Source organism: Ascochyta rabiei, chromosome 4 (genome assembly GCF_004011695.2).
Source record: "Ascochyta rabiei chromosome 4, complete sequence".
NCBI lineage: Eukaryota > Fungi > Ascomycota > Dothideomycetes > Pleosporales > Didymellaceae > Ascochyta > Ascochyta rabiei.
In genome coordinates, this window is record NC_082408.1 from 2,047,522 (window position 1) to 2,072,354 (window position 24,833).

Genomic DNA, 24,833 nt, shown 5'->3' on the forward strand with positions numbered 1-24,833 from the left:
ACTCAGCACTCAGCCGTCAGCACTCAGAATCTCGTAGCCTTTTTCCCCGAAAGCGTCGACGGTCTTGTCATGTTCGTTTTGATATGAATATCGACATGTCTGCGATTGTGGGCGTTGATCTGATTAACGGCCGCGGCTATGACGGCGGACGGGACAGGTTATCCTTACAGGTACCCGCTCCCCGGGCCAGGTACCTGTAGCACGCGCACATCCTAGTGGCTAAAGTCGCAGCTTTGCAACGGACTGGGCAGCATGGCATATTGAGACCATGCACTTGCATACCCGTCCAGATTGACTGCAGACAGCACTGTATACCGCCTGTACAAAACCTGGCCGATCAAGCGCAGCTATTGGATGCCGATCCCACAGTCACAGTGCTCGCCTGACTAGGTGGTATGTGAATTTTTGATTTTGGTTGGTCAGTACCGTGCGAGACTGGCGCTTGATGGGGAAGCGGGAGACTGGAACCTTGGCGCGAGTGGGGTTCGACGATAGAGGGGATGAGCGAAGGAATATTGTTCTTGTCGGTGTAGAAGTCTGATCGTGAAACTCCCATGTAGCTGGTTGTTGCCGTGCTACTGTGGTAGCTGGCATAAGTTTCGTAGGTGGGTTACTGCGTCCAGAGTGCGGACGACCAAAGACACAAGAACGCCTCTCGTCTGCCTAGCACAACCGTGACAAACTTGGCTGCTGACTGTGCCTATTTTCTCCTTGTGTGGAGCTGTAAAAATTCAATACATAGGGCTTGGTCATCAGCCACTGCGCGGCCCACTCACATTACTTATGCCAGCTACCATACCAGTAGTGCTCCTAGTAAGAGTCACAGAGCGGATATGCGGAAGAGCATCCAGTGCACCCGCTCGGCGTAAAGAATACCATTCAGCTGAGTTGCGTCGGGCTGACGTGAAAGTGGAGTCAAGACGGTGTTCCAGATCAGAACCGATTCCACAGCAATGGCTTCATGTCCGCCCATCCAAAATAGGTGGTACAGGGAAGAGGGGTACGTGGACCGACGTGGCCGTTCCTCAAACGTCGTAACGTGCAGGAGAAGGCTATTGCCGAATCCAAGTGTCAGATATGTCATCGATGAAAGATAGGTGCGCCCAGCACGCTGGAAGACACGTGAGAGGGGAGCACACGACGTCGCAAAGAGTTGGCGGACCGTCTCGCGTTCTTGTGCTCCAACCGGATCGAAGCAAATCTCCCGGGATTCGAAGGGGTGCCCTTGTCGCAGCGCATTCTCGACTCAACGTCCAGCTCCGTGATGTGCAATGTACAGCCGGCCAGAATGGAGACTTCGGCCGGCGCAATGTCGTCACAGGGCTGTGAAGGGAGAGAATGAGGCTGTTGCAAGCAGTACCTGTCACCAGGCTGTCACCTGTGCGTGAGGCCAGACTCGCACAGGGAGCGTCGTCGAGGCCATCCATGGCAAAACGGGCAGCAAAGCACCGGCGATGGACCTCTTCAGGGCTTCCGCTTCCAAGGCACGTCCGCCAACTCTCAGATCCTGAAAACGTGGCTTGTCTTGTCATCACCGCGCAGCCATGACGGTGAGGTCCATGCGATCCGGCATCCTTCCGCGCTTCAGCACCCGCCCTTCCGGAAACCTTGACGGCTGCCGGCCACACTGCCGTCAGCGCATTCGCCGGGAGAGCAGCCTTTGCAGTGCTACTGGCCATTTGATAACGGAGCGATGGCTGTCTCGAATCTGAGGCGGCCAGCTCACACCTGCAGCGATAGCACAGTCTAGCGAAATGGAGGTGAGATGCTGTGTGTGTGTTGAGGACGAACGGGATGACAGCGCACAGCTCCCTGCAGCTTCTATTCTAAACGGCCCACGTTTTTTGCGGCGTGCGCTTTGCATGCACGCCGGGCCAGAAGTCAAGGAGAGGTGGAGCGGGGCTAGTGATGCAGTTGGCGTGGCAGGGGTGCCTGGATCATGCAGGAAGCGTGAGTGTCGGTAGTATGGGGTGAATGGCGTCTAGGCGCTCTCCGAAACTCATTATTACCAGCTACCCGCCTCCAAGTCGCACAAGCAACTTCGTCATCGCAACCCACGTACTTCAAGGCTCAGTCGTCCGGCCTCGAAAACCGTATACGCAACACCAACAACTCCACCATGTCTGCCTACGGCACCTACTACTACTCGCTTCCAACCGAAGCACCCAAGCGCTCAAGATCAGGCAGTCGCCGCCCAGCTCTGTCCCCTTCGACCGTCTCTTCGCCTTGTATCACCACTCATGCTCCCATCATCTCTCGACGGGACTCTGCCGGATCGGCAACATCGTCAAGCAGCCCTACCAAAGCATCCGTCTTGCTCGCAAAGGTAGCCTCCTCGCCCACAACACCACGAGGCGAAATCCCGTCACCAATGGTCTCTCCCGAATCGAGGATGCACTCGAGCCACTCCATGGAACGACCTATTGTGTGGAGAAGCGAAAGTGACCGTTACGTCACCCAGTACAGGCAGCAGGGTAAGCTTACTTGGTTGATGGTCAATCCCAACATCGCGACTAACACCACTTCAGATGGTTACATCAGCTTCCCGGATTATGAGAAGTTCTGCCAGAGTCAACAGTACGATCAGGGTCACGCTGCTATTAGGACCTGATTGATGTGCACATCTTGTGTACGGAAAGAGCTAGGAGTTTCAACACAGCTAAAAATGGCCCACTCACCTAAACAGCATTCAACACGACCTTCCACCTCATATCCTTGAGAGAGAAGCTGCACGCATCGGTCACCCGATGTGCAAAAGTACTAAAGCACGCATCGTGCAGAGATACTTACGCAAGGAGCGTTCGGTCTATCCAATTGGCGACTAGAGAGAGGTAGTCGATAGCCCACGGCGTGTCGCACGTCATTGTGGCAGAGAAGATGGCCAGGCCGAAGAAGCAAGGCTGGCGTGGGGGCGATGTTCGTACGGTGGGCGCAGTCACCAGCGCTGCAGCTACGGTGGCGATAGGTAGAGGAGGCTTGAAGGATTTCAGTGTAGCGTCGCAGCTGAAGGGGGCGTGCAGGTTATGGGTAGAAGCGGTGCAAAGCACAGAAGTTATCGTGGTGCTGAAGAGCCCACTTACTAGGTAGCAGTGCACGCAGTACGCGCGGTGGCAAGAAGGAGTTGCGACGGTGGCAACGATGCAAGAAATCAACATCAGACAACGTTCACCAGCTCAAGACGGCCACTGTGCTCAGTTACGAAATTGCTGTGAAGTGAAGGCGAGTAGCATCCTTAATGTGTGATGTTTGAGACGCTTTGAGTGCGCACGTCTGCTGGAAGTTCAGTGCGACTTCCATATCGCGCACTACACCAACGAGCACTTCTTACTCGACACTTGTGAATCTTTACCGGTTTGTGTGAACACACCTGGCGAGACATGGAGACCGAAGAGAGGTCAGAGCTGGAGTGTCTGCAGGTGATACCATGTTCGTGGCGACCCGTCCAGAATTGCCTGTAGACAAGCCTTTCACACAGTTGAGTGTGCTGTGATATCAGCAAACAAAATCGCCGAAGCCTTGTGCTACTTCACTGGAGTGCAGATAGTCTGCAAAGCATCACTGAGTTCCTCCTGCAATTCCACACACTGCGAGTGTGTCCCCGGAGAGGTGGTGGTGCATCATCCATCGCTAGCTCGAATCAAGACTAGCGCATTTTACTAAGCGAGCACACAGCTAAGCGATGAAGAAGTGAACGAAAAACCCTTTGGCTTCGACCACGACTACTAACCACAGAGCCTCGACGCCCACACAACTCTCGTCGCAATCATGGCTGTCGGCAAGAACAAGCGTCTCTCAAAGGGCAAGAAGGGTCTTAAGAAGAAGACCGACACCTTCGCGAAGAAGGACTGGTACAACGTCAAGGCGCCCGGAACTTTCGCGATCAGGGAGTAAGAGACCCGCCACGGCCGCAGTCGCCATATGCAGCATACTGATCACCTGCAGTGTCGGCAAGACCCTCGTCAACCGCACCACCGGTCTGAAGAACGCCAACGACGCCCTCAAGGGAAGGATATTCGAGATTTCGCTCGCCGATCTCCAGAAGGATGAGGACCACGCTTTCCGCAAGGTCAAGCTCCGCGTCGACGAGGTCCAGGGCAAGAACTGCCTGACCAACTTCCACGGCCTCGACTTCACCTCCGACAAGCTCCGCTCGCTCGTCCGCAAGTGGCAGTCTCTCATTGAGGCCAACGTCGTCGTCAAGACCACCGACGACTACCTCCTCCGCCTCTTCGCCATCGGCTTCACCAAGCGCAGGCCGAACCAGATCAAGAAGACCACCTACGCCGCTTCGTCGCAGATCAGGGCGATCCGCAAGAAGATGACTGAGATCATGCAGAGGGAGGCCAGCGCCTGCACTCTCGCTCAGCTCACCCAGAAGCTGATCCCCGAGGTCATTGGCCGCGAGATTGAGAAGTCCACCCAGGGCATCTACCCCCTCCAGAACGTGCGTCCACCCCACACCGTACCTGCATGATGACCAGCGTTGCTAACCCCCTACCAGGTCCACGTCCGCAAGGTCAAGCTCCTCAAGGCGCCCAAGTTCGACCTTGGTGCCCTCCTCGGTCTGCACGGCGAGTCGAGCGCCAACGACTCTGGCGAGAAGGTTGAGCGCGAGTTCAAGGAGACCGTCCTTGAGAATGTTTAAATGATCATGGTTGATTAGGCTGGGGTTTTCTGGGTCCTTTCAACTTTCTGCGGCATGATCTGGGCATCCAAGAGGCGCTATGTTTACAATATGAAAGGTTAAACATACCCTTGATGCGTTCCAGTCGCAGTGATGGCGTGCATGGGTACTGATATCCGCACTTGGTGTTTGCGGCAAAAGTATCACGGAAATGACAATGACAATTCACACTCATGGCTCCCATGCACTGTGTCGCTGACTGTCGCCAGTCCATGTACCTACAGCATTATTACCTACAATCCGATACCCATACAACCCCCCACGACGTCTCTCGCCTCCATTCGTGCCGTCCGTCTAATGTGAGCAAGTTGAGCCAATCTCATGCTTCCACAATTTCGTACTTCAGCCCACATCTGGAGCCATACCTTCATGTCTCGTCCAGACCATCAATCATCCAACTCTACCTGCTCTTACACAACGTTTCTGCATTCTCTGCAAGGGCAACTACACTGACACACCAACACGACGCAGACTCAAAATACCAACAAAGTATCACAAGCCCTCCCTCCAACCCAAATATACAACCATACACCGCGACCGAGCTCTTCGAGCAAGCTCGTTTTCGTTTGAAGTACACCGTTAACAGTTCCCTACACAGTGGAGTGTACGGCTTGACACAGTACATCACACTTATACAAGTATAGGCAGCACTTGGCCGAACAGCCAACCTTTTCTTCAGTGGTACCATCCCCCCACCGCGATGTCCGCACACGAGTACGCGAAAAGCCCAATCGCTCTACCCAATATCGACGACGCAATCACCCGACCCTCCACTGGCCATACCGAACCCCCGCCCAATCTCCAACAACAAATACACCAGACCACTCCACCTCCTCCTTCAACACCCTTCGCGCTCCATTCCCTCGGCCGCTCCTCCCTTCCTGTGTTCCTCCCCAGCTAATGTCCACCACGACTCGTTGCTGCCGACGCTGTGACCCGGGGATCTGGGGAGCGCTATTGCCAACACACCCGTGCCGTTTTGGCGGTGTGAGATGACGATCGCGATACCGAGGGATGTGCTAGCGGCGCGGGGATGCGGATAGGCTGCTTGGGGGGAGGGCGCGCGTGCTTCACCGCTACTTTGTCGCGAGGTGCTGTAGGGCTGAGAGGGAGGGCAGGGATTCGGCGAGAGAAATTGTGTTTGGTGTGCAGTGGTTTGGTTTCGGTGGTGGTGGTGGTGGTGTTGGGGTCTTTTCTTTGGGGCGGTGCTGATTGGAGGTGGAGGTGGAGGTGGTGCTTTCGTTGTAGGGGGGGGGGGTGTAGATCGAAGGGGGGATGGTGCTGTTCGTTATCACTGCGAGTTGTTCGATCAAGATCAGCACGAGCGTGGAATGTATTGGGGTCGGAGCGTGTTTCCGCGTGTGATTGGCAAGATGTTGCGTTCGACAGATAGTCTTGGCCATGCTTCTATCTATCACCGCTTCTTCCCGTCTTCATCGCCCGCCAAGTGCCGAAGCTCATCTTCCCTCATGTCCCCAGCTAGCACTCTATCCAAGTTTGCTTGATTCTGATCCCTTTCGTTCCTTTCTTTGCCCAACCATGTATGCCCACTCACGCCCCTTCTCTCTCTCTCGCAACATCGGTCCTCTGCAACCTTAACTCTAACGTCTTTTGCACCCATTGCTTGAGTTCACCACGCCGGAGTACCCGGTGCACGATCAGGCTGTATCCTTCTTCGTGGAACTCTTCGTCTAGGTTGGCTAGAACGCGCGGATCGACGTAGGCTTTGTCGATGCGTGTCCAGCGCGTGCCAGGGTGTGGTGGGGGATCATCGACGTCCAGAGCCCCGAGATCAGCAGCGTCTACGATGTCGATGGGTGTATTTTGAGCTTCTGCGCTCAAAGCCGGGATGACAGGACTCGGCGGTGTGTCCCGGAACTCTGTTGCGTTTCGAATGTCCTCTGATTTCGAGGGGATGTGTTGCCGTGGCAGGGGCATGTTCCAAGTCTCGCCATCAGGTGCAAGGTGCAGCTTGCCTTGCTCGGCAAGCTGATCCAGCACGAGTTCAACTTCGTCAACGTCCTTGTCGAGCGCTTTCGCTATGTCTTGAGACTTGCAGCCTTGCTCCAGCGGGGACCCCGAGTTGAAATGTGTGAAGTACGACATGACTTGTTGCTCCAGCAAATCCATCTGAAATAGTAAATCTGCCTTGTCTGTCTCGTTTGCCTTCTCGAGGCTAGGGATCGTCGATGGTGGCGCTGTTTGGCGAATGGGAACCCCTGACAGACGCTCACCAAGAGCTGGAAGGTCTGTCGGAGCCTGTGATACCACCCATGTCCATTTATCTATAGTGTTGTGAATGTAGTTCTGTTGCGATAAGCTTTCAGTAGCAGTTGATATTTCTGATGGCCGTTTGTTGAGTGCTGAGGCGATGCCCTTGGTGTTTTGACCAATGTAAGAACCCGGTCGTGATTTGAGGTCTTCGGTCAAGTAGTGGAGGACTTGCTGCTCAAGCGTAGTCAGGGGCTTATCAGAAGACCTGATACCTACTTGTACCCGTGAAGAAGGCCCAGCATGGCCTGGGAGAACCGTATCATCTCCAAGCTGATCGACTATGGCCGACTGATGCTCGTATGGCTCAATATTGAAATGAGACGCGGCTGCGCTCAGCCTCTGCATTTTGACTTGCAGTGGGCTTGGAACCTGTTGCTGCGTATCTTTTTCGGATTGCTGAGCGGCAGAATTTGCAATATCTCGCTCAGAGTCCGACTCAATCTTGTCTGAAGGCTTGCCTAGTGGCTCTACTGCCTCCTGGATTTGCTTCTTTGTACCCTCGACATCGTGGGAAGCAACGTTGAGGTCTTCTCGAGTGACCGGAAACTCCGGGTTCGCTCGATGCAACATTGCGAGCAGCGCGTTCGAGGCTGCTGTGCTTTGGCTTACGAACCTAATCTCGCCATTACTAGAAGAGGGCGAGAGCGAAGTCAACTGCGAGACGACAGCACCACGAATGATCAACCCCGGTTGGTAAACGTGTCTTGCAATCTCCACATCGACGTTAAGCTCAAGAGTCAACAGAGGCTTTTGTGTTGTTACAGGGGCGTGAGCTTCGTAAACGTCTATCCTTCGCGGTCGAACGAGAATGACACACTCGCCAGGTGAGACGGGGCTCCACAGATTTTCAGAACCTGACCATACTTCGACGCGGGCTGAAGCTTTTTCGGCACCGTATATGGTGAGATCTGTTGCATCGTCTTTCTCAGTCTGGCCTTGAATAATGGTCGAATATGCGCGATTCGGACTGACAAATGGATGCTCTCGACCTTCTTCCCTTAAGCTTGCCTCCACTAAGCTTAGAAGTGTCAAAGAAAGCGGGAACATGTCTTCCGGAACCTCAAGTCTGATGCTCTGTCTGATCTGTACGGGCCTTGTGTACACGAGCTGGTCTGGTCCCAGAGTCATGTACCATAGCAGTGTTTGTGCCAAAGGGTACCCATGCTCGCAGAGAGCTCCCCCGTTCAGGTAGAGTTGCTTCATAGTTTTGCAGGTAGTGCAATCTTGGGCGTGCGATTCGAAACCGATGAGTGCATGCTCTTCGTAGCTATTAATAGCACGTGAAGTATGAGAAACGGGCCGCTTTCCAAAGCGTGAACTGCCCAGATTACGCACTGCGTCACCAATGGAGCTGAATAGCGTACGCTTGGGAGCTGATATCGTTTTAGGCTGCTCCCGTGGGCTAGTAGGAATGGGGTGCGATGCTGGTAGCGCTCTGTTGACGCTCTGATTGATCGGTGGGAAGTAAACGGGTAGAAGGGACCTGTATACAAACTCATCGTTCGCGGAGTATACAGCTAAAACGATCTTTTCCACCGAGTTCGTTGGCTCAGCGGTTTCGAGAAAACGGTGAATTTCTTCCAGAGCTAGTGATGCACAGTCTCGTCTTGGATAGTTCAGCATGCCAGTACCGATGGATGGAATTGCGATAGACGTTGCTCCTAGGGACTGGGCAGTGTGCAAAATCTCGCGATAGATCTGCCGCAAGACATCTTTACTGTTCTTCCTGTACTGCTCCGGTGGCACCACGTGTAGGACGTACTTTGCTGAGAGCAGATAGCCTGGTGTGGTCTTGACGTCTCCTTCCTTGCATACACCGAACTTGTTGAGCTCCTGCCGAAGCTCTAGGCCGCCTTTGTTGAAGACTTTGCGATCCAGTGTGCCCATGCCAGCAAACGATACATCGGTAGAGTTGACTAGGACGGTGACCTCCAACTTCGTGATGTCTTCTCGAACCAGACAAACTGTATCATTGAACACTACGGATGGCCGTGCCATGGTTGATTTTTCTTCGAGTTGCTTTGATGAATACAGTTGTGTTATCGACGATATCTGATGCAATCGTACGATTTCCCGGCTTTGAGTGATGTTTTCGCGCTGAAACTCTCTCGTATAGAGAACCTCGTCGAAACGATCACGGACACCTTCGGTATCTTGACCTCTCTGCTTGGCTTTGAAGCTGTCGAGCCTCAAGCGCATAGGCGTCATCTCGTCCAGCTCCACGCCATTGCGAGTAAGAATATCGTCCAGACATTGAGCGAAGTTCTGACAGTCTTTCAGAAACTGTTCGACATCACTATGGTGGGCCATCTTCATGTGATTGTTGTAATCATCCCACAGGCCTTTGTGACTGCGACCCCCGGAGAATGGCATGTCTTTGGCTGTTTCTGTGAGTTCTGTGATGCCACCACAAACAGTCTGCATAACAAAACAGAGGAGGTTAAGATCTTCTTCTGAACTCCGCCTGAGAGCACTGGGGCCCAATAGAAATCCTCTCATCGAAGCCAGAGCGGAGTCTATGCCTTGGAGCTCTTCTAGTACTCCCGTGGGAAAGTCGGGTATGAAAAGGCTGAGTTCTGCGGACAATTCCTCTACGACTTTCTGCACCTGAAGTCTTGTCTCCAGAGCTTGAGCGGCAAGTGCTGCACGAATTGCAGTCCATTCTGGTGGCCCAGCCACTTCCAAGTCCCCGTGTGTAGGCGGGAAGAAAACAGGGAGTAGATCCATATAGGCCTTCTCATCCCAAGCGCTGTTGACGACAAAAACTATTTGCTCAAAGGGATGTTTGACTTGAGAGTCCATAAATTCTCGCACCTCCTGAAGAGCTACACGAGCAGCTACCCGCGGTGGAAACCCGCAGCCGCCGGCACCGAGACAAGGGAAAGCAACAGATCTAATCCCTTGAACAAGTGCGATTTTGAGAGCGCTGCGGTAGCACTCAGTAAGAATGTTGAACTGCCCCATGCCCTTGTTCGACGAGTACTGAGGTCTGGATGCATGGATGACATAGTCGCATGGCAGGTTGTGGCCGCCGGTTAGCGCCGCTTGCCCTGATTTCAATTTGCCTTTCAACCTGGCTTCTTCCGAGAGTTTCGGTCCCCCGGCCTTGTGAACGGAGTAGTTGAGCGTCGTGGCATTCTTACTGACCTTCATGGAATTGTTGGCACTGTTGACGATAGCGTCTACTTTTATCCTTGTAAGATCATGGTAACAGAAAGATATAATCCGGTTGTATGAGTCGTTTGGAGGGTAACTCTGGTCGCGCTGCAGCAGCTTTCGAGTTCTGTACAACTCGCGAAGGGCGGGAATGTCAGAGACAGATAATACGTCTGCCTTTGCTTGGACAGTTGCTTCATCATCATAATCTATTGAAGCAGAAGAGATACTTTTGTTATCAGCATCTTGCGTGGCGGAGGTTGACCGTCGGACTGGAGTGGTTCGTGTGAAAGTTTCTGTGTTTGGCACGCTAAACTTGAGCTTGTTGCGATTGCTTTCGGTGCCTTGTCGGATATTGACTTGCGGCCAGAGTGACTCGTCGAAGAGTCCCAGAGCTTGAGCTGCCTGTGTCCCATTACCGAAGATTGCGTTTCCTCTCCACGAACCATAGCGTCTGAAGAACCGTACAGTCTGAGCGCCTGGTAGGGACAACATATAGGCTCTGAAGCTCTCTATACGTTCCATTTGCTCTTGAATGTCGGCTGGCATGGTATCGGTATCTTCATCAAGATCGTCATCCTGCTCGTCTACGTGATGTGCCAGTAATGCATCGAGACGATTTTGACTAGCATCTGGTAGTGAAAGCAAGCTTTCTGCAGAAAGCAGCGAGTAACTCTGCAGACCCTCTTGTGGTTCTCGCTCATAGACGAGAGGTTCTTCATCACTCCTTTGTAGCTCCGTGACAAAACCCCCGCTCTGCTCTTCTTCCGAGATATCGCTGGGCAGTGACATATCGCTCACGTCTTGTGAAGCAGTGCTACGAGACCGACCGCGACTTGCAGCGCTACCTGCTCCATCTGTGTCTTCTTCGCTATTATTGGGTAGAGCAAAAGCTGCGAATCGTTCAAGATGGTTAGCTACATGATTTGCAAAATCACCCATGCCCTCTGCGTCTGCAGAGAGGAAGCAGACAGGGCACTTCTCACGCGTCTCAACGGTCGAGGTCTCGCCGATCTTTACTATGGTATCCAATTGACTTTCGGGGAAGCTGTCGAGATGCTGCTGTCGAAGATGGTCCTCAAGTCCAATGCGAGACCTGTATATGGCTGAAGGATGCTCTGGACACCTCCAGGCTTTGCGATGGCTAGCTTCGTGTTCATTCCATTCCCTGCGGCTACGGAACAGTTGCTCGGAAGCTTCGCAATCTGGGTATGTACAGACATATGGCTGCAGATCTTGGAGCAGATGAGTACGCCATGCTCGTCCCCTACCGTAACGGGCTGGACAAATGATGTAGCAGTATGGACACTCAAAGTCCCTCTCTCCATCAGCACTTTTGGGTGGAGGAGGTAAATTGACTCCCTTGCCATGGATGTCTGTCACGGTGACAGCATAGCTTGTCACGGACTTGCTATCGACGATGTCATCAAGCGATTGATGATGATGTGTTGCTTCGGTCCCTGAGAGCATCGTTTTGCCGGTCCTCTGGCTGGGCGCCTCTTTGAGAACTGCAAACGGTCAGCCTTGGAGCTCAATGCAGCGAGTGATTTAGAGGGAACATCCGAGACGACTGAACGGGTACTTTAGAAGAGACTTACAGATAACTGGCTGTGGTAGGATAGCTTCCGCAGGGTTGTTCCGTGAAGGCACATTGATCTGCTCTACTGGGCGTTCTGCACGTACCGCGGTTTCCTCGAGTATTGTGGACACTGAAAGCTTCTCCCGGTGCCTCTTCCAATATTTGAACTGTCGACGACGAAGGGTCACAGCATGAGCCAATCGGGATGCAAGACAGCCATCATCAGTCTGCGCATCTGGAATATGGGGTTGTCGTAGATATCGGAGGAGCTCTTCTGTATGCTGCTTGTCGTACAGAGCATACGTGCTGAGTATGTCAACGCCAGTCTCAGGATCTTTTGGTTGATAAGAGGCTGCCTTGAGGGACCTTGATCGAATTGTGGGCGTTCTGATGCGGACACTTAGCTTGTACAGGTTGTCGATAATGTCGACGATCTCTTCGTAGCGCATCGTTAACTCTTTCTTTGAGCTAGCAGCTTCCTCGTCATCATCATCATCCTCGCTGAAGAAACCGTCGTCGTTGTCTTCGTCAAGCTCCTCCGCTGAGTCCGGCTGTGATTGATCTTCGTAAGGTAAGCGAGTCCCGGACACTATTGAATGTGCTTCATGGAGATTCTGGTTTAGTTCCTCCAAGAACTTCAAGGCGTTTCCAGAGAGCAACGGTGAATCGCGGAGCCGGTAGTCAAGAGAGCTGTGGCCCTTCTGTAAAGCCCCCAAATTTCCCGACCACACCCTGAGCCTGCCGAATTCATCTTCAAGGGCTTCCTGGTCAAGTTGTTCTCTCCATCGGCCATCGTTCGAGACAAGTGCGTCTACGAGGTTCTGGAAAGTTCGAAAGTTCGACGCTGTAGCAAGTCGAATAGAGGCCATGTCGCTGAATAGGGAGGCTGAAATGTAGGATCCCGAAAGCTTGGTAGTTGGAGGCTTTCAACGTAACCATCAGTGCCCTCCAGCTTTCAGAGAAATCGCTGTGGTCTCGTGGTGTTCCATCAGGTCATGAGCGTTCTGCAGATCAGCATTGAGTACCTTCTATAACTTCGAAGAATATGGATATGTGTCTGACATTGTTTGCTGCCTATACCGCAAAGGTGTCGCAATTGACGCATTGTTGATGATCGCGCAGCCCACCTCCAGAGACTAGTCCGATTTTGGTTGGGATGAGGCTGAGCTGGAGATCACGACGAGCTCTGGGAGTCTGAATTTAGGCATTGCTGTCATGTCCCTACGGATAGTTGTCTGGTGGCTTGAGGTGCTGTGAATAAAGCCTTGGACAAGCCAAGGACTGGGTAAGCCGGTGCGTACTGCAATGAGTCGAGTCCGTTTCGACTCAAGCCCCGCTCCGCGCGGACATTCTCCTCAACACCAGCAGCTCACCATGCCACAGTCTTCATCGTGGCGCGTGTTCTGCATGGAACTGAAAGCACACGAAGATGTCTGGTATCGAAATAGCTGGCCTCGTGCTCGGGTGCTTGCCTCTGCTTATACAAGGTGCGTTTGACTCTTGGTATAAGCCGCAAGATCTGGGTTAACAAGCGCGCAGGTATTGAGTCTTATAATGAAGGCCTCGACCCTATCAAAAGCTTTATGCGCTGGGACAAGGAACTTCCGCAATGCATTCGAAAGCTTCGTAACCAGCACGTCCACTACTCTCAGACGATCCGCATCCTCCTCGAGCCTATAACCGCCGATGTCGAGTTGGCGGAAATGATGACCGACCCGGGATCGTCACAGCTCTGGAAGGACAAAGACATGGCGATGAAGCTTCAGGATAGGCTTCAAGAATCTTACCATGCATACCAAGGCACAATTGGGGATATCGAGCGCATCACGAAGCAGATTGCAAGTAAGCTGGACCTGGATCGTGCAAACGAGGTGCGTACACGTGATGGTGGGCGGAAAGAAGACATATTGATGTACCTATGTGGTTCTTGTGGTGATCGGCTCTTCTTTCTTGGGCCCAGTAACATGGGCAATGGCTGGTAGTCTTCCCTTGCGTTACGCTCACATTCCAGCAGTTAAAACGCAACGACCTCGAGGCCCTCCTTGCAGCGAATCCCAAGAAGGGGCACGATAAGTTCGAGCTCACGAAGCGGATCCGGTTTGGCATGAGTAAAAAGACCATCAAGGCGCTGCTTGAGGAGTTAAACGATTGCAACCGGGAGCTTGAACGATTCACCGAGAAGAGCGAAAAGATCGAGACGTATCGCAAAGCTGCTAAGCCGTCGTTTGCTACTCGTCTGCAGCGTATGCAAGGATACGCTAGGAATGTGCACACGTCTCTACGTTGGTCTTGCTCCTGTAAGACTACGCACCGGACGAGTCTTCGGTTGGAAGCTAGAGGAAACCTCTACGCGTCTGGCATGAAGACATTCAATCCCAACAGGACGTGCTTCACGGTGTCATTCTCTTCACTTGCCGCTGGCGCCGACGTACCGTGGGCATGGCAAGCTGCAGAGATCAATATCGAAGAGGATGATGCAAGCCTCAGTCCAGTGTCTTTGCCAAAGGCTCGGTAAGTAAAGTTCCCATCGAATGTAGTTTGACGAGTGAAGAGCATCTGAATGCCTCCATGATCGCTAAGTTTACTGACTCGACCAGCATGACGAAGAGCGTTTCTTTCAGCTCGCCGCCACCGTATTCCCTTAGCGATCCTGTAGCTGATCCATCACAATCAATGCAAGAAGTGAAGGATCTATGTGCATCAATACAGCAGCTTCAAACCACCACGTCTCGCATAGGTTTATCTCTTGACACGAAGAAGAAGCTGCGAGGTGTTTACACCATTGATGCATCAGAGAAGCTGACTCCCCCCTCGGATCTGGTCAGTCTTGAAGACCTCCTAGACCGGCGCCCGACAGTGAATGGAAGGCGCGCTAAATTGAGCAAGAAGGAGCGATATAGCTTAGCGTTAACATTAGCGTCCAGCGTACTCTACCTCAACTCGACACCATGGCTCACGAATCAGTGGGCTGCTAAGGATATTAGGTTCCATCCGAGCTCAGCTATCTCTGACTTGCTCGATATTGAGCATCCCTATCTGGCACCAACAGCGATTGAGCCTGTAGACAGCGTGACTGTTAAGACGAAGGCTCTCACCTTTCAGAACAAGAACACTGTTCTGCTCGCGCTTGCAGTCACACTTCTGGAGCTGTACTTTGGGACAACTGCAGAGAAGTATCAGGAGACTGAGCACGGTACTTGCAACCCGACGCTTCACCAGAATTCATGGTTGCTATGCGCTATGGCGCACCAATGGGCAGAAGAGTCGCAGGATGAGCTGTCCGCTGCGTTCTTGAATGCGGTCAGGCATTGCTTGCGATGCTTCAGCGACCCTGGGGTCAGCCTGCAGGATTCCGACTTCTTGCAAGCCGCCGCGGAGGGCATTGTACTGCCGCTGCAGGAAGAGCTACATCAATTCCTGGGCAAGTCATGTTGATGCCCGCTACTCCAAGAGTCAAACAGGTGGCGCTAGGCCACACAGGCAAGAAACCAAGCGTCCAGCCACAGGCTTGTGCCAGCGCGCCTCGTATTCAGACGCAAGCATCGAGGGCAGATCACCTCGTATCTGGCCCACGCAGCTGCGGATCAGAGTCTGGGGTAATTAGCGCGCCCATGACGAAATGTCTAGATCGACGACAGCTTGGACAGGCATTGCGCCAAATGGCAGTGTGGCCCTATTCTAGCTTGGGTCGTTGTAGTGTGGTGTTGTGGCGACAGCAGAGGCGTTGGGGCACTAAAAATACAAGTCGCCTCATGCCCGCCACCCGGGGGGGGGGGGGGGGGACAGCAGTGTTTTGTTTGGCAGCAAGCTTTATTCTGACAGGCTGCCTAAGAGGCACCGCTTGGCAGGGTACATATCGACATGCGTAGCACGGGACAAACAAAGTTCATTCGGCGGTGTCACCACATCAAACAGCTGCAGACGATCTGTGAGACACGAGCTAGACGATGTGCATGCTTCAGAGTGCACGAATTTGCAACCATAGCACCATAGCAGCGGACGGTAGTCGGCCGCGTCACCTGCCGATCTAGAGCGAAGATGCAGGGTGGCAGGCTTGAAAACGTTCGACTGACGAGCGGCAACCTTGCGGTAATGGGCGGCGAGCATCAGGCCTGGCACATGCATGGGGTCTTGGTGTGAGCGTGTCCGCTCCAGTGACGCAAACGCTAGACAGCCAGCCATCAGCAAGCGATCGAATGGCAGTCGCAGGTGCGCCTCTACTGGCGCGGGAGGCTTTCAGAAACATGACGCCCCCTCGAGCGGTGGCAGATGCAGCCACGACCCTGGTTCGTCGCGCTGATGAAACATGGTAGTGGGCGCTGTGGTTGGACGAAAATGCAGAACAGAAACAGGAACGACAGGCGGTGAAAGCGCAGATGGCCCGCTCCTGAAGCGCGCTGCGGTCGGCGGGCGCAGGAGGGCAACTGGCAGCCATGAGGACAAGCAATCGCGGCAATCAACAGAGGGCGAGAGGAGCGTGGCTGATCTGGCTATTCATAGCCGGTGTTGGTGGTCGGGAATGGAAGCAAGCACTTGCAAGTCCGCATGTCCAGCAGGCCGGCGGGTGTTGATAGCAACAGCACGTAACGCATCGCATCCCCGGGAAAACACCCATAACATAGTCAGCCAGCCGAAGCAACAAGACGACATCGTCATCACCATCACCATCATCATCACCATCACCATCACCATCACCATCACCATCACCATCACCATCACCATCACCATCACCATCACCATCACCATCACCATCACCATCACCATCACCATCGTCACCCTGCCACGCTTACGTTCACTCACACTCACGCTCACACTCACGCTCACCAAGCTCCACCACAGCCCTTGACCTGCACGGCAGCACAACTGTCCAGACCAACCGACGTGAGGCATTTGCACCTGGATTTGTGGACAAGCACAAGCATATCAAAGCGGGTCCAAGCTTGGCGGCCCCTAACTCCTAGGCCAGCGCTCTTGCCTGCTGGCACCCTCTCCTGCAATTCGACCCTGAAAGCCACGCAGCTGTCTCTGACCACCGACCGATCAAGCGGACCTCGCTCTGCTCCTCCTTTTGCACCCACCACGCTCTCTGGCGCATCTTCCCTTCGCACCACCCCAGCGCAGAGCGCACCCGCACCTGGACCCTTCCCAGCGCTCCCTTTCTCCGTCGACACCATGGCACAATCGTAAGACATGCTTCTGCACCTGCACCTGCGCCTGCGCCTGCACCTGCACCTGCTCCTGCTCCTGCTCCTGCTCAGGCGCAGAATCGCTGTTCTGGACACCCCCCTCATACTGACTGCGCACAGCGTCGGCTCCTTCTTCCAGTCGTTCTGGCACACAATGACGTCCAACGACCGCCATGCCTCGCACGACTCCCCCTACCGCACCGGGCGCCACATTCCCATCCCGCAGAGCCGTCACAGCGCCCTCACCTCCATTGCCACGAGCGGCGTCGACTCGCGCGTCGACCTCTCCTCCTCGTACGCACACGACGACATTGCGACCAGCAACGGCTTCATTGGCTCGCCCAAGGGCCCCATGTCGCCGAGCTCCCCCTACTCGCCTGGAATGCGCGGTTCACTGAGCCGCCAGGCCACGGCCGACGCAGACACGTTCGACAAGGGCCCCAACGGCGAGATCCAGATGCAGAACTTCAACGAGGGCCTACCTCCCCCGCCGCCCGTCTCGCACTCGTGGAAGCGCATTGACCGCTGGGTGGAGGACCACTACGAGGAGCTCTTCGACAACATCTGCGAGGGCGCCACCGCAAACGACGTCAACGAGCTGGAGCACGACCTCGACGCAACCCTTCCGATGGACATCCGCGAGTCGTTGCAGGTCCACGACGGTCAGGAGCGTGGTGGCCTGCCCACTGGTGTGCTGTTTGGCCTGATGTTGCTCGACTGCGAGGAGATTGTCATGGAGTGGAAGAACTGGCGCAAGGTCGCTGAAGAGTACCTCACCTCCAAGCCTGATTACCGATCGCCCCAAATCCCTGTCAAGGCCTTTGCTGGCTCTTCTACAGCCGCCCCCATCGCCCAGCCCCAGACGACCGGCAACCCGCTTTGGCGACAAGACTTGCAGGCTCGCCAGGACTCGCAGCCACCAAACGCTATCCAGAAGGCTTACGCACACCCTGCCTGGATTCCCCTTGCTCGCGACTGGGGAGGCAACTACCTCGCTACCGATCTTGCTCCTGGTCCCACGGGAACATGGGGTCAGATCATCATCTTTGGGCGAGACTACGACTGCAAGTTTGTCGTTGCGCGCTCATGGGCTGCCCTCGTTGCCATGATTGCCGACGACATGGCCTCGAACGACGTCCACATCGACGAGGAAAGCGGCGAGCTCAAGCTCCTTACTTTCAAGAAGCAGAACGTCGAGCCACCATACCTCGAGATCCTGCGTTGGCGGTGCGACCAGAAGTATGGCCGAAGGCCAGTGAACAAGCGACGACCAAACAGCGGCCTGCGCATCAACCCCAACGCTCCAGGAAGTGTCGTGCCCAGCTCCACCGCCAGCAGTCCCTACCACAGCCCTGTCATCGGCCCTCAAGATCGTGGTCGCAGCCCTCACCGTTTGTCGACAAAGCAGAAGGGTGTCAGCCCGCGAGGCAAGCTATCGAGCCCCCTCGCCAGAGTCGCCGAAGAGAATGCACAGCCCATTCGCGTGCACACCGACCTCGATGCGAAGACTGCTACCTCCGCGGACAAGCTCATCTCAGTCGACACCCCGAGGCCGAGCGATGACTTTCCTGTACGCGCCAGCCTGAGCAGTGACAAGGAGAACAAGAAGGAGGGCTCAGAAGAAAAGACAAAGCCCGCTTCGTTGAAGAGCCCCATCGCGGAGACTGCAGACTTGAAGACGGTCGAGATATAGTGACGACGCGCTACCGCACACGCAACGACTTTCCCTTTGATCAACACAAGCACCACTGGATACCATGACCAGCTTTCAGGCGCACACACTTATCCACTGCTTGGAAGAGTCAGGCACTACGATAGCCATATTTCTCACATCTCGATACAACGGTCGGCGTAATCTTACTGCACACGTGTCTTGCAAAAGACACCTCACTCCGAGCTTCGCCTCGCGAAACGGATGTATCACGAACCCTTTTCCTTCTTAGACAACCCAGGATCAGCGCACCTGCCACCTTCCTCTGCTCATCCTCTAGCCCCTATCTGCACCTTTTTGTACAACACCTACTCGTTTTACTTCTCAGCTGCCACCTACGCAACAGCAATGGCAGTGATCGTTCCCATGTTCTGAGCATTAGCATAGTCGTGGCACAGCATGGTTTGGTTGTTGGTTTGGAGCTCCGGTTTGATTCGATGGTGCTCTTCTTCTTCTTCTTCTTTTCTGAGGCGCTGCGCGGGCTTTGATAGCTCACGCAATGCCAATCTGTGGACTGGGTGGTTAATGCGAGGAACGGGCGTGTGGCTGTAGGACCTTTGGTGAGATGTGCCTGGATGGCGGATACGTAGGATGAAATCAACACGTTCGAATGAAGCCGTCGTGTGTGCGATACGTGAGGCATGTGCTTGGGTTGGCGTAGCGGGGTCCAGCTGCTTCCTTCCACTCTGACCGTCGTGACTACCATCGCTGTTCTGGTCTTTCCCTGTGCGTCTTCCTCCACCTCTCTTCATCTCTCCTCTCACACCCACACACCCACATCAACGCCCATACCCTTCCTTTCGCCTCGCCCGCCCTGCGCACCAGTTTGCTTGCAACTCAGCCCAAGTACATCCGCGCTTGCACCCTTGTTCACCGTTCTGATCAAGATTCTAGATGAAGCTCAGCAGTGGCTTGGACGAGGCATGACGTGCAAGTTGGGCGCAGCGCCCGTGCTGGGGCTTTGTGGCTGCTGCATGCGTGCTGCGAGTCCAATCATGGATGTAGGCGTCACGTCTTGCCTGCTTCGTTCAGACGGCGCCCAAGGCTGAGAACTCAGCCTCGCTGCATCGTCGTGGGGGTTTAAAAGCTGCTGTTTACTTCGGTCTTTTCGCCCTTGTTGGTTTTTGTTACCGCCTTCTCCTCTTTCTTCTTTCGTTCTTTCGCCATGAACACTACCAGTATCGTTGGCTGGGTTCCTGAGCCTCAAGGACGAGGCACCATCGGCCTTATCTGGAGTTGTCTTGTTACTATCTTCCTTTGTACCTGGAATGTCGTACATCCCAATCTTCCAGCGGAGACGGATAAAGCCTGGAAGACACTATGGCGTCGTTCTCGATATCTTATGGTCGTCTTGGTTGTGCCCGAATGGTTCTGTGTCGTGGCTGCACAGGACTTCCTTAACGCACGTGCAGTGCAGAGAGAGGTAATCTCTCAAAATACTGTTGTATGCATAAGCTGACTATCGCAAAGTCACCTGGGTGGACCCTCGCAAAGTGCCATTATCTGCTCATGGGGGGTTTTGCTGTGAAGGCCAATGGCAGGGTGATCCACCTGTCGCCCAAAAAGCTAATGAAGCTATTCCACGCGGATGTACTACCCTGGCCCGATACCACAGAAGCAGAGATTCTGGATCGAAGCAAGGCGGACTGGGTTTTAAAATCCCTAGCTTTGGTCCAGGCCATTTGGTTTGCGTTGCAGGTCGCCGGCCGTGCCGCTCAACAGCTATCCACAACGACATTGGAGCTGTTCACTTTAGGAATCATTTCTTGCTCTTTTGTTACGTATGCTGCGTGGTGGGCAAAGCCGTTCGACGTTCGTAAGCCTACAGTCCTTGAGTCGAAGAAGCCACTGCTAGAGACTAGAGAGCCTGTCAGCAGGCTAGGTTTTCGATATGATCTGGAGATGTTGAATTCAGAGCTGCCTTTCATATTGGGAGTTGGTGGGGCGCTGACACTCGGGGCTCTGCATCTTGTAGGATGGCAGTTCCACTTCCCTACCGAGACGGAACGCTGGCTTTGGAGAGGAAGCAGCATCGCATGCGTCGCGATACCTCTGATGGTTTATGCATTTGACCGGATCTTTGGAGAACGGGCAGACTGGCCAGGATATATCCTTGCTGGTCTGTACATTCTCTGCCGCCTCTACATGATGGTGGAGATGTTCGCCGGCCTTAGAGCAGTGCCAGCTGATGTCTACAAGGTACCACAGTGGTCTCAGTATATCCCTTCGATTGGATAGTAGCTTCAGGGAGGATTCAAATGAACTTAAAGTTTGGGAGGAAAGAGCAGCGCATTGCTTGCGAGCCATTCAGGAGTCTCGTGTCTGATTTATACGTACGTAGAGCATCGCTGCAATACTATTTAATTTCCTCCATTCCAACTAGAAGACTCTAGTCTCCTACTATTCTCCAACTATTCTCCACTGCTGCAGCGCTTTCTCAGTGGTGCTCTACTGCGTTGACACTGATCTACACACAGTGCAGTTCGAAACCCTAAGCGCGCCGTGGATCCATGGCTGATAATGGTGATATCCTTGTTAGTGGATATGGAAAGAAAGTTGCTCGAGGTACAGAGAGATAGTTGAGAGCAGGAGTTCCTACAGCGCAACTCTTCATTGCTGCTCTTCTTTATACCCTTGAAGGTATGAAGCGTCATAGCAGAATTTTGAATACGCGAAGAAGCTCAACACATCTAAATGAATACTTCGAAGAAAACTATTAAGAGATAATACAACTCTATCTAGAAATCCTATCTGCGTTGTTGTGTTGTAGCTTAGTGTTGCGAAGTAAGGTGTTCCCGCTCAAGAAATCACTCAATAAGAATGAGCTTTCCCGTATGAGACTATCTGCGAAATCCTACAGAATGTGTACCAGTGAAGCACATCGCACGTGAGTTCGCGCCATTTCCCCGTGCAGGCCGAGGCGTCCCCGAGCAACCCCTCGCCCAGAACGCGACCACCCCAATTCCCGCTACCTCCGTGAAGCGAACGACCAACCATCCACCACACTAGCCACCATGGCGACCTTCGCACCGCCGGCCCGCCGCGACAGATTCCTGTATAGCTCCGTCTTGTATGCAGACGCGGGACATGATAACCACCACCCGCGCGCCAGCCTCGGGGAGCTAACAGCACTCCTGCGCCCCGAAGCAGTGAAAGGCAAAGGCAAAGCCAAGAAACCGAAGGCGTCAGAGGACGCTGAAGTGATGAAGGACCGGCCGTGGCATTTTTGGACCGCGCAGCTGCTGCACTATGGACTTACGGCTACCAAGGATAAGAACGCGGCCAAGGTGCGGCTGCTGAGTGCGCTGAATGAGGGGCGGTTGGAGGTTCCGGGCTGGATCCAAAAACTTGAGGGGGAGGTGAAGAAGGAGTGGGAGGCTGGGAATAGGAGGTTGAAGAGAGCTGCCAAGGAGGGCGGAGTGCCGAAGCTGGAGAAGTCTGGGGCTCTGGCTGCAGAGGCGAGGAACTCTGCGGGTAAGGCAAGTTCATTGGTCGAGAAGGAGAGCTCAGCTGCGAAGAGTAAGAAAGTACCAGGCAAGAAAACATCTGGGACTACTCCTGTCACTTCCGTAACGCCGACGTCTTTGACGACTAAGCGGAAACGCGACGCCGCCAGTCCATCTGGACCAAGCAAGAAGACAAAAGCGAGAAGCACGACCGAGAAGACCATCTCCTCACCCGTTTCAACGAGTACATCTGCAAAACCTGCAGCTTCTCAAAAGCCTCCGCAACCAGAAGAAGAACCCTGGCCAGCCCCACGCCGGAAGATCGTTGCCCACGACGCGTGGAAATTCTTCGACGAGGATCATCTCGCCCACACCCGTCCTCCAAACGCACCTCATCCGTGCCCTTACCGCATTTCCTGTCCCGATGCCGAGTCAGAATGGAACCAAGACTCCATCGACGAGTTCTACCTCGCCTTCTCAGCCACAGAGGAGGAGTGGTGGAGCAGGTTCAAATGGGGCGCCTTTGGAGGGATACTAATTCTGCAGCGTCAGCCGAAAAGAATCAACAAGGCCGTCGGAGTGCCGTTCAAATGGCGCGCACACTATGCCTACGGCAACGAAGACGGCGACGGCACAGGCAGGATCTTCTTCGACTCTGCATCGACGATACGCGGAGAGTTCCACGATTTCTTCAGAGAAAAACCATGCCAGTTCCGCGGATGTGCGATACCGTTCGCACGGCCGCGACCGCTTGGTCATCAGACGCCCCAGGGCACGCCGGTTCTCGACCAAATGCGTGCAGAATGGAGCCAGATGCCGACTGCGATGCGCGACGTCCCCTCCAAGAAGCCGCGCGCAAAGAGCCAGAAGCTGAAGCCATCGGTCCCTGCATCTTCCACCGCTACGCAAGACGACATCTACCTCAGCGGCACTTACCACATCACCGCCCCTGACGTCGAAGAAGCCTCTTCTCAAGATACCCCGCTCAGGCTTGCCCTCTTCACAGACGAAGCGACAGGGATCTGGTGGGCGAGCTTCCACTGGTCGCCCCTCAACGGCGTGATGAAAATCGACCCCGGCCCAACGTACGACACCATCGCAGACACACACAGCCTTGGGTGGCGCATCCGCAACGAGGAGACAGGGGGGTTGAGTTTTGGCAGGGATTGCACAGGGGATATTCGTTTTGACGGGCAAGAGAGGACGCTGATGGGAGCGTTATATGGAGTACCCGGCGTGGGACTTTTGGAGTTTGAGGGGAGGCGGATCGCGAGTCCTAGGAGGGTTGGTGGATTGAAGCAAGAGTGGGATTGGTTTGTCGAGGAAGCCTACGGGCGGTGAGTGTGACGTGAAAGTTATTCTTCTAGACATGAGGAGGAGCTGGTGTTGCTGACTGTTGAATTGAGGCCAAGAACCCATGGTTACTACTCGCAATTTTTCACTCTAGACTTCTCTTAAAAAAGCTTGCGTTCCTCACATTAGCATTAGCCGGTTTCTCTTTCACGACTCTCCGTTTAGCAGGGGTTTGACGATGTTGAAGGCGGCCTCATAGCACTGGACTATTGCGTTCCCAGCGACGAGTTGTGTGACTGTGTGTTGCAATAGGGTGCTCAAAGAAGGGCATCGAAATTCCGTGTTTTGTGTCTACCCTCTGTTTTGTGCTTCGTTTTGTGCTTGCCTTTCGTGCTCGACTCAAACTAATCCATCGCGTAGGCAGATGCAATTACGATCACCACTATTGTTCAACACAAGACTCTGCAGGACTTCAGCCGTCGCCGGCCTCCTTCCCCTTTCTGCGTGCAGCATCGGAGAGATACATGCCTTGAAAATAGGCGAGTCATTGAACCACTCGTTAATTTGAGGAACTTTCTCGCTGTAGCTGAGGGCCTGGCGAGCACGTCCTGTATCTGGTACCGCAAGCTTGTCGTCGTGGCGGTGGAGGTACTGGAAATCGTGCACTGTTCTACCTTCCGCGACACTCAAAATATCAGGAAACATACAGCCGAGGGCGAAGATGTCTGTGGAACGGCCGTGCTTGCCTCGGTCTGAGGTGGCTTCCGGGGCGCCGTACCTGCAGGTCGAGCGTGCCGGGTTCTCAGTTGATGTAATGTGACCGGTCCTGAATGTTGCCGAAGAGCTAAAGTCGGTGAAAAAGACTTGGTTCCCTTTTTGGATGATGTTCGACGGCTTGCTGTCTTGGTGGCGAATCCCACTGGCATGCATGTATCGCAACGCAGATGCGAGACAACACATCCAGTTGCGTATACGCGATCGCCATTGAATCAACTCGTCTGACGTAACATCACAGTCTCCAGTAACGGCAAGAAAAGCCTCGAGATCGTTTTCGCCAACTGGAGACATGAGCAAGCAATACGAACGCCGCCTAGAGCTCTTCAGGTTATCCTCATATGATTCCAACAAGGTTACGATGTGGGGGTGTATTAAGGATCGCAATATCTTGGCTTCTTCTTGGACGACCATTAGATGGGAAAAAGCTTGTCGGTTAGACGGAGGAAACATGACACGCTTCCGAACAAATGTGGGAACTTGGCTATTCCTGCAACGAACCTCTTCGACGAAACCCAGTGATACTTTCCCAAGATGGTTGATGACTTGTAACATCTCTTCATCTGTCGAGCCAAGTACAAGGTGTTCATAGCCCCATCCATAGGTCTCAGGATTGCTGTCAATGCTACACGCTGGTCTAGACTCATGTCTAGACGTGGTTGTACTAGAGTTCGTTGCATGTGGTTCAACTGAGAGCGCCGAGGGCCCGATAGCTGATCCCGCTGTAGAT

General features: G+C 53.9%; 8 protein-coding genes across 9 annotated transcripts, besides 6 other annotated features; 7 read left to right on the top strand and 1 right to left on the bottom strand.

The window, feature by feature from the left end:
- Window positions 1-2,119: 2,119 nt before the first annotated feature.
- Window positions 2,120-2,611, top strand: EKO05_0003125 (uncharacterized protein; the record flags this gene model as incomplete). Its single annotated transcript, XM_038938160.1, has 2 exons — window positions 2,120-2,474; window positions 2,529-2,611. The coding sequence occupies 2 exons, from the start codon at window positions 2,120-2,122 to the stop codon at window positions 2,609-2,611; spliced, it is 438 nt and encodes a 145-aa protein (XP_038801683.1).
- A 1,154-nt stretch (window positions 2,612-3,765) lies between these two features.
- Window positions 3,766-4,645, top strand: EKO05_0003126 (ribosomal 40S subunit protein S1B; the record flags this gene model as incomplete). The annotated part of the gene is made up of 3 exons (XM_038937823.1): window positions 3,766-3,887; window positions 3,943-4,444; window positions 4,502-4,645. The coding sequence occupies 3 exons, from the start codon at window positions 3,766-3,768 to the stop codon at window positions 4,643-4,645; spliced, it is 768 nt and encodes a 255-aa protein (XP_038801684.1).
- Window positions 4,646-6,235: 1,590 nt separating this feature from the next.
- EKO05_0003127 (uncharacterized protein) lies at window positions 6,236-12,562 on the bottom strand (the record flags this gene model as incomplete). The annotated part of the gene is made up of 2 exons (XM_038938095.1): window positions 6,236-11,622; window positions 11,713-12,562. 2 exons carry the CDS (start codon window positions 12,560-12,562, stop codon window positions 6,236-6,238), a joined length of 6,237 nt encoding a protein of 2,078 aa, XP_038801685.1.
- A 560-nt stretch (window positions 12,563-13,122) lies between these two features.
- On the top strand, window positions 13,123-15,128 carry EKO05_0003128 (uncharacterized protein; the record flags this gene model as incomplete). Its single annotated transcript, XM_038938168.1, has 4 exons — window positions 13,123-13,180; window positions 13,233-13,564; window positions 13,708-14,204; window positions 14,291-15,128. 4 exons carry the CDS (start codon window positions 13,123-13,125, stop codon window positions 15,126-15,128), a joined length of 1,725 nt encoding a protein of 574 aa, XP_038801686.1.
- Window positions 15,129-15,458: 330 nt separating this feature from the next.
- Window positions 15,459-15,475: a tandem repeat.
- A 524-nt stretch (window positions 15,476-15,999) lies between these two features.
- EKO05_0003129 (uncharacterized protein) lies at window positions 16,000-16,539 on the top strand (the record flags this gene model as incomplete). Its single annotated transcript, XM_038945214.1, has 1 exon — window positions 16,000-16,539. The coding sequence occupies one exon, from the start codon at window positions 16,000-16,002 to the stop codon at window positions 16,537-16,539; it is 540 nt and encodes a 179-aa protein (XP_038801687.1).
- Window positions 16,347-16,464: a tandem repeat.
- Window positions 16,487-16,517: a tandem repeat.
- Window positions 16,540-16,865: 326 nt separating the features above from the next.
- EKO05_0003130 (Cell wall assembly regulator) lies at window positions 16,866-18,572 on the top strand (the record flags this gene model as incomplete). Of its 2 annotated transcripts, XM_059636097.1 has the most annotated exons (2): window positions 16,866-16,876; window positions 17,000-18,572. In XM_059636097.1, the coding sequence occupies 2 exons, from the start codon at window positions 16,866-16,868 to the stop codon at window positions 18,570-18,572; spliced, it is 1,584 nt and encodes a 527-aa protein (XP_059492080.1). The 2 variants fall into 2 exon arrangements, with proteins under 2 accessions (XP_059492080.1, XP_038801688.1); XM_038945215.2 differs by having other exon boundaries at window positions 16,866-18,572.
- Window positions 16,890-16,947: a tandem repeat.
- Window positions 18,573-19,034: 462 nt separating the features above from the next.
- Window positions 19,035-19,057: a tandem repeat.
- Window positions 19,058-19,755: 698 nt separating this feature from the next.
- Window positions 19,756-20,828, top strand: EKO05_0003131 (uncharacterized protein; the record flags this gene model as incomplete). The annotated part of the gene is made up of 2 exons (XM_038938090.1): window positions 19,756-20,013; window positions 20,061-20,828. 2 exons carry the CDS (start codon window positions 19,756-19,758, stop codon window positions 20,826-20,828), a joined length of 1,026 nt encoding a protein of 341 aa, XP_038801689.1.
- A 776-nt stretch (window positions 20,829-21,604) lies between these two features.
- EKO05_0003132 (uncharacterized protein) lies at window positions 21,605-23,377 on the top strand (the record flags this gene model as incomplete). The annotated part of the gene is made up of 1 exon (XM_038945216.1): window positions 21,605-23,377. One exon carries the CDS (start codon window positions 21,605-21,607, stop codon window positions 23,375-23,377), a length of 1,773 nt encoding a protein of 590 aa, XP_038801690.1.
- Window positions 22,219-22,255: a tandem repeat.
- Window positions 23,378-24,833: the final 1,456 nt, after the last annotated feature.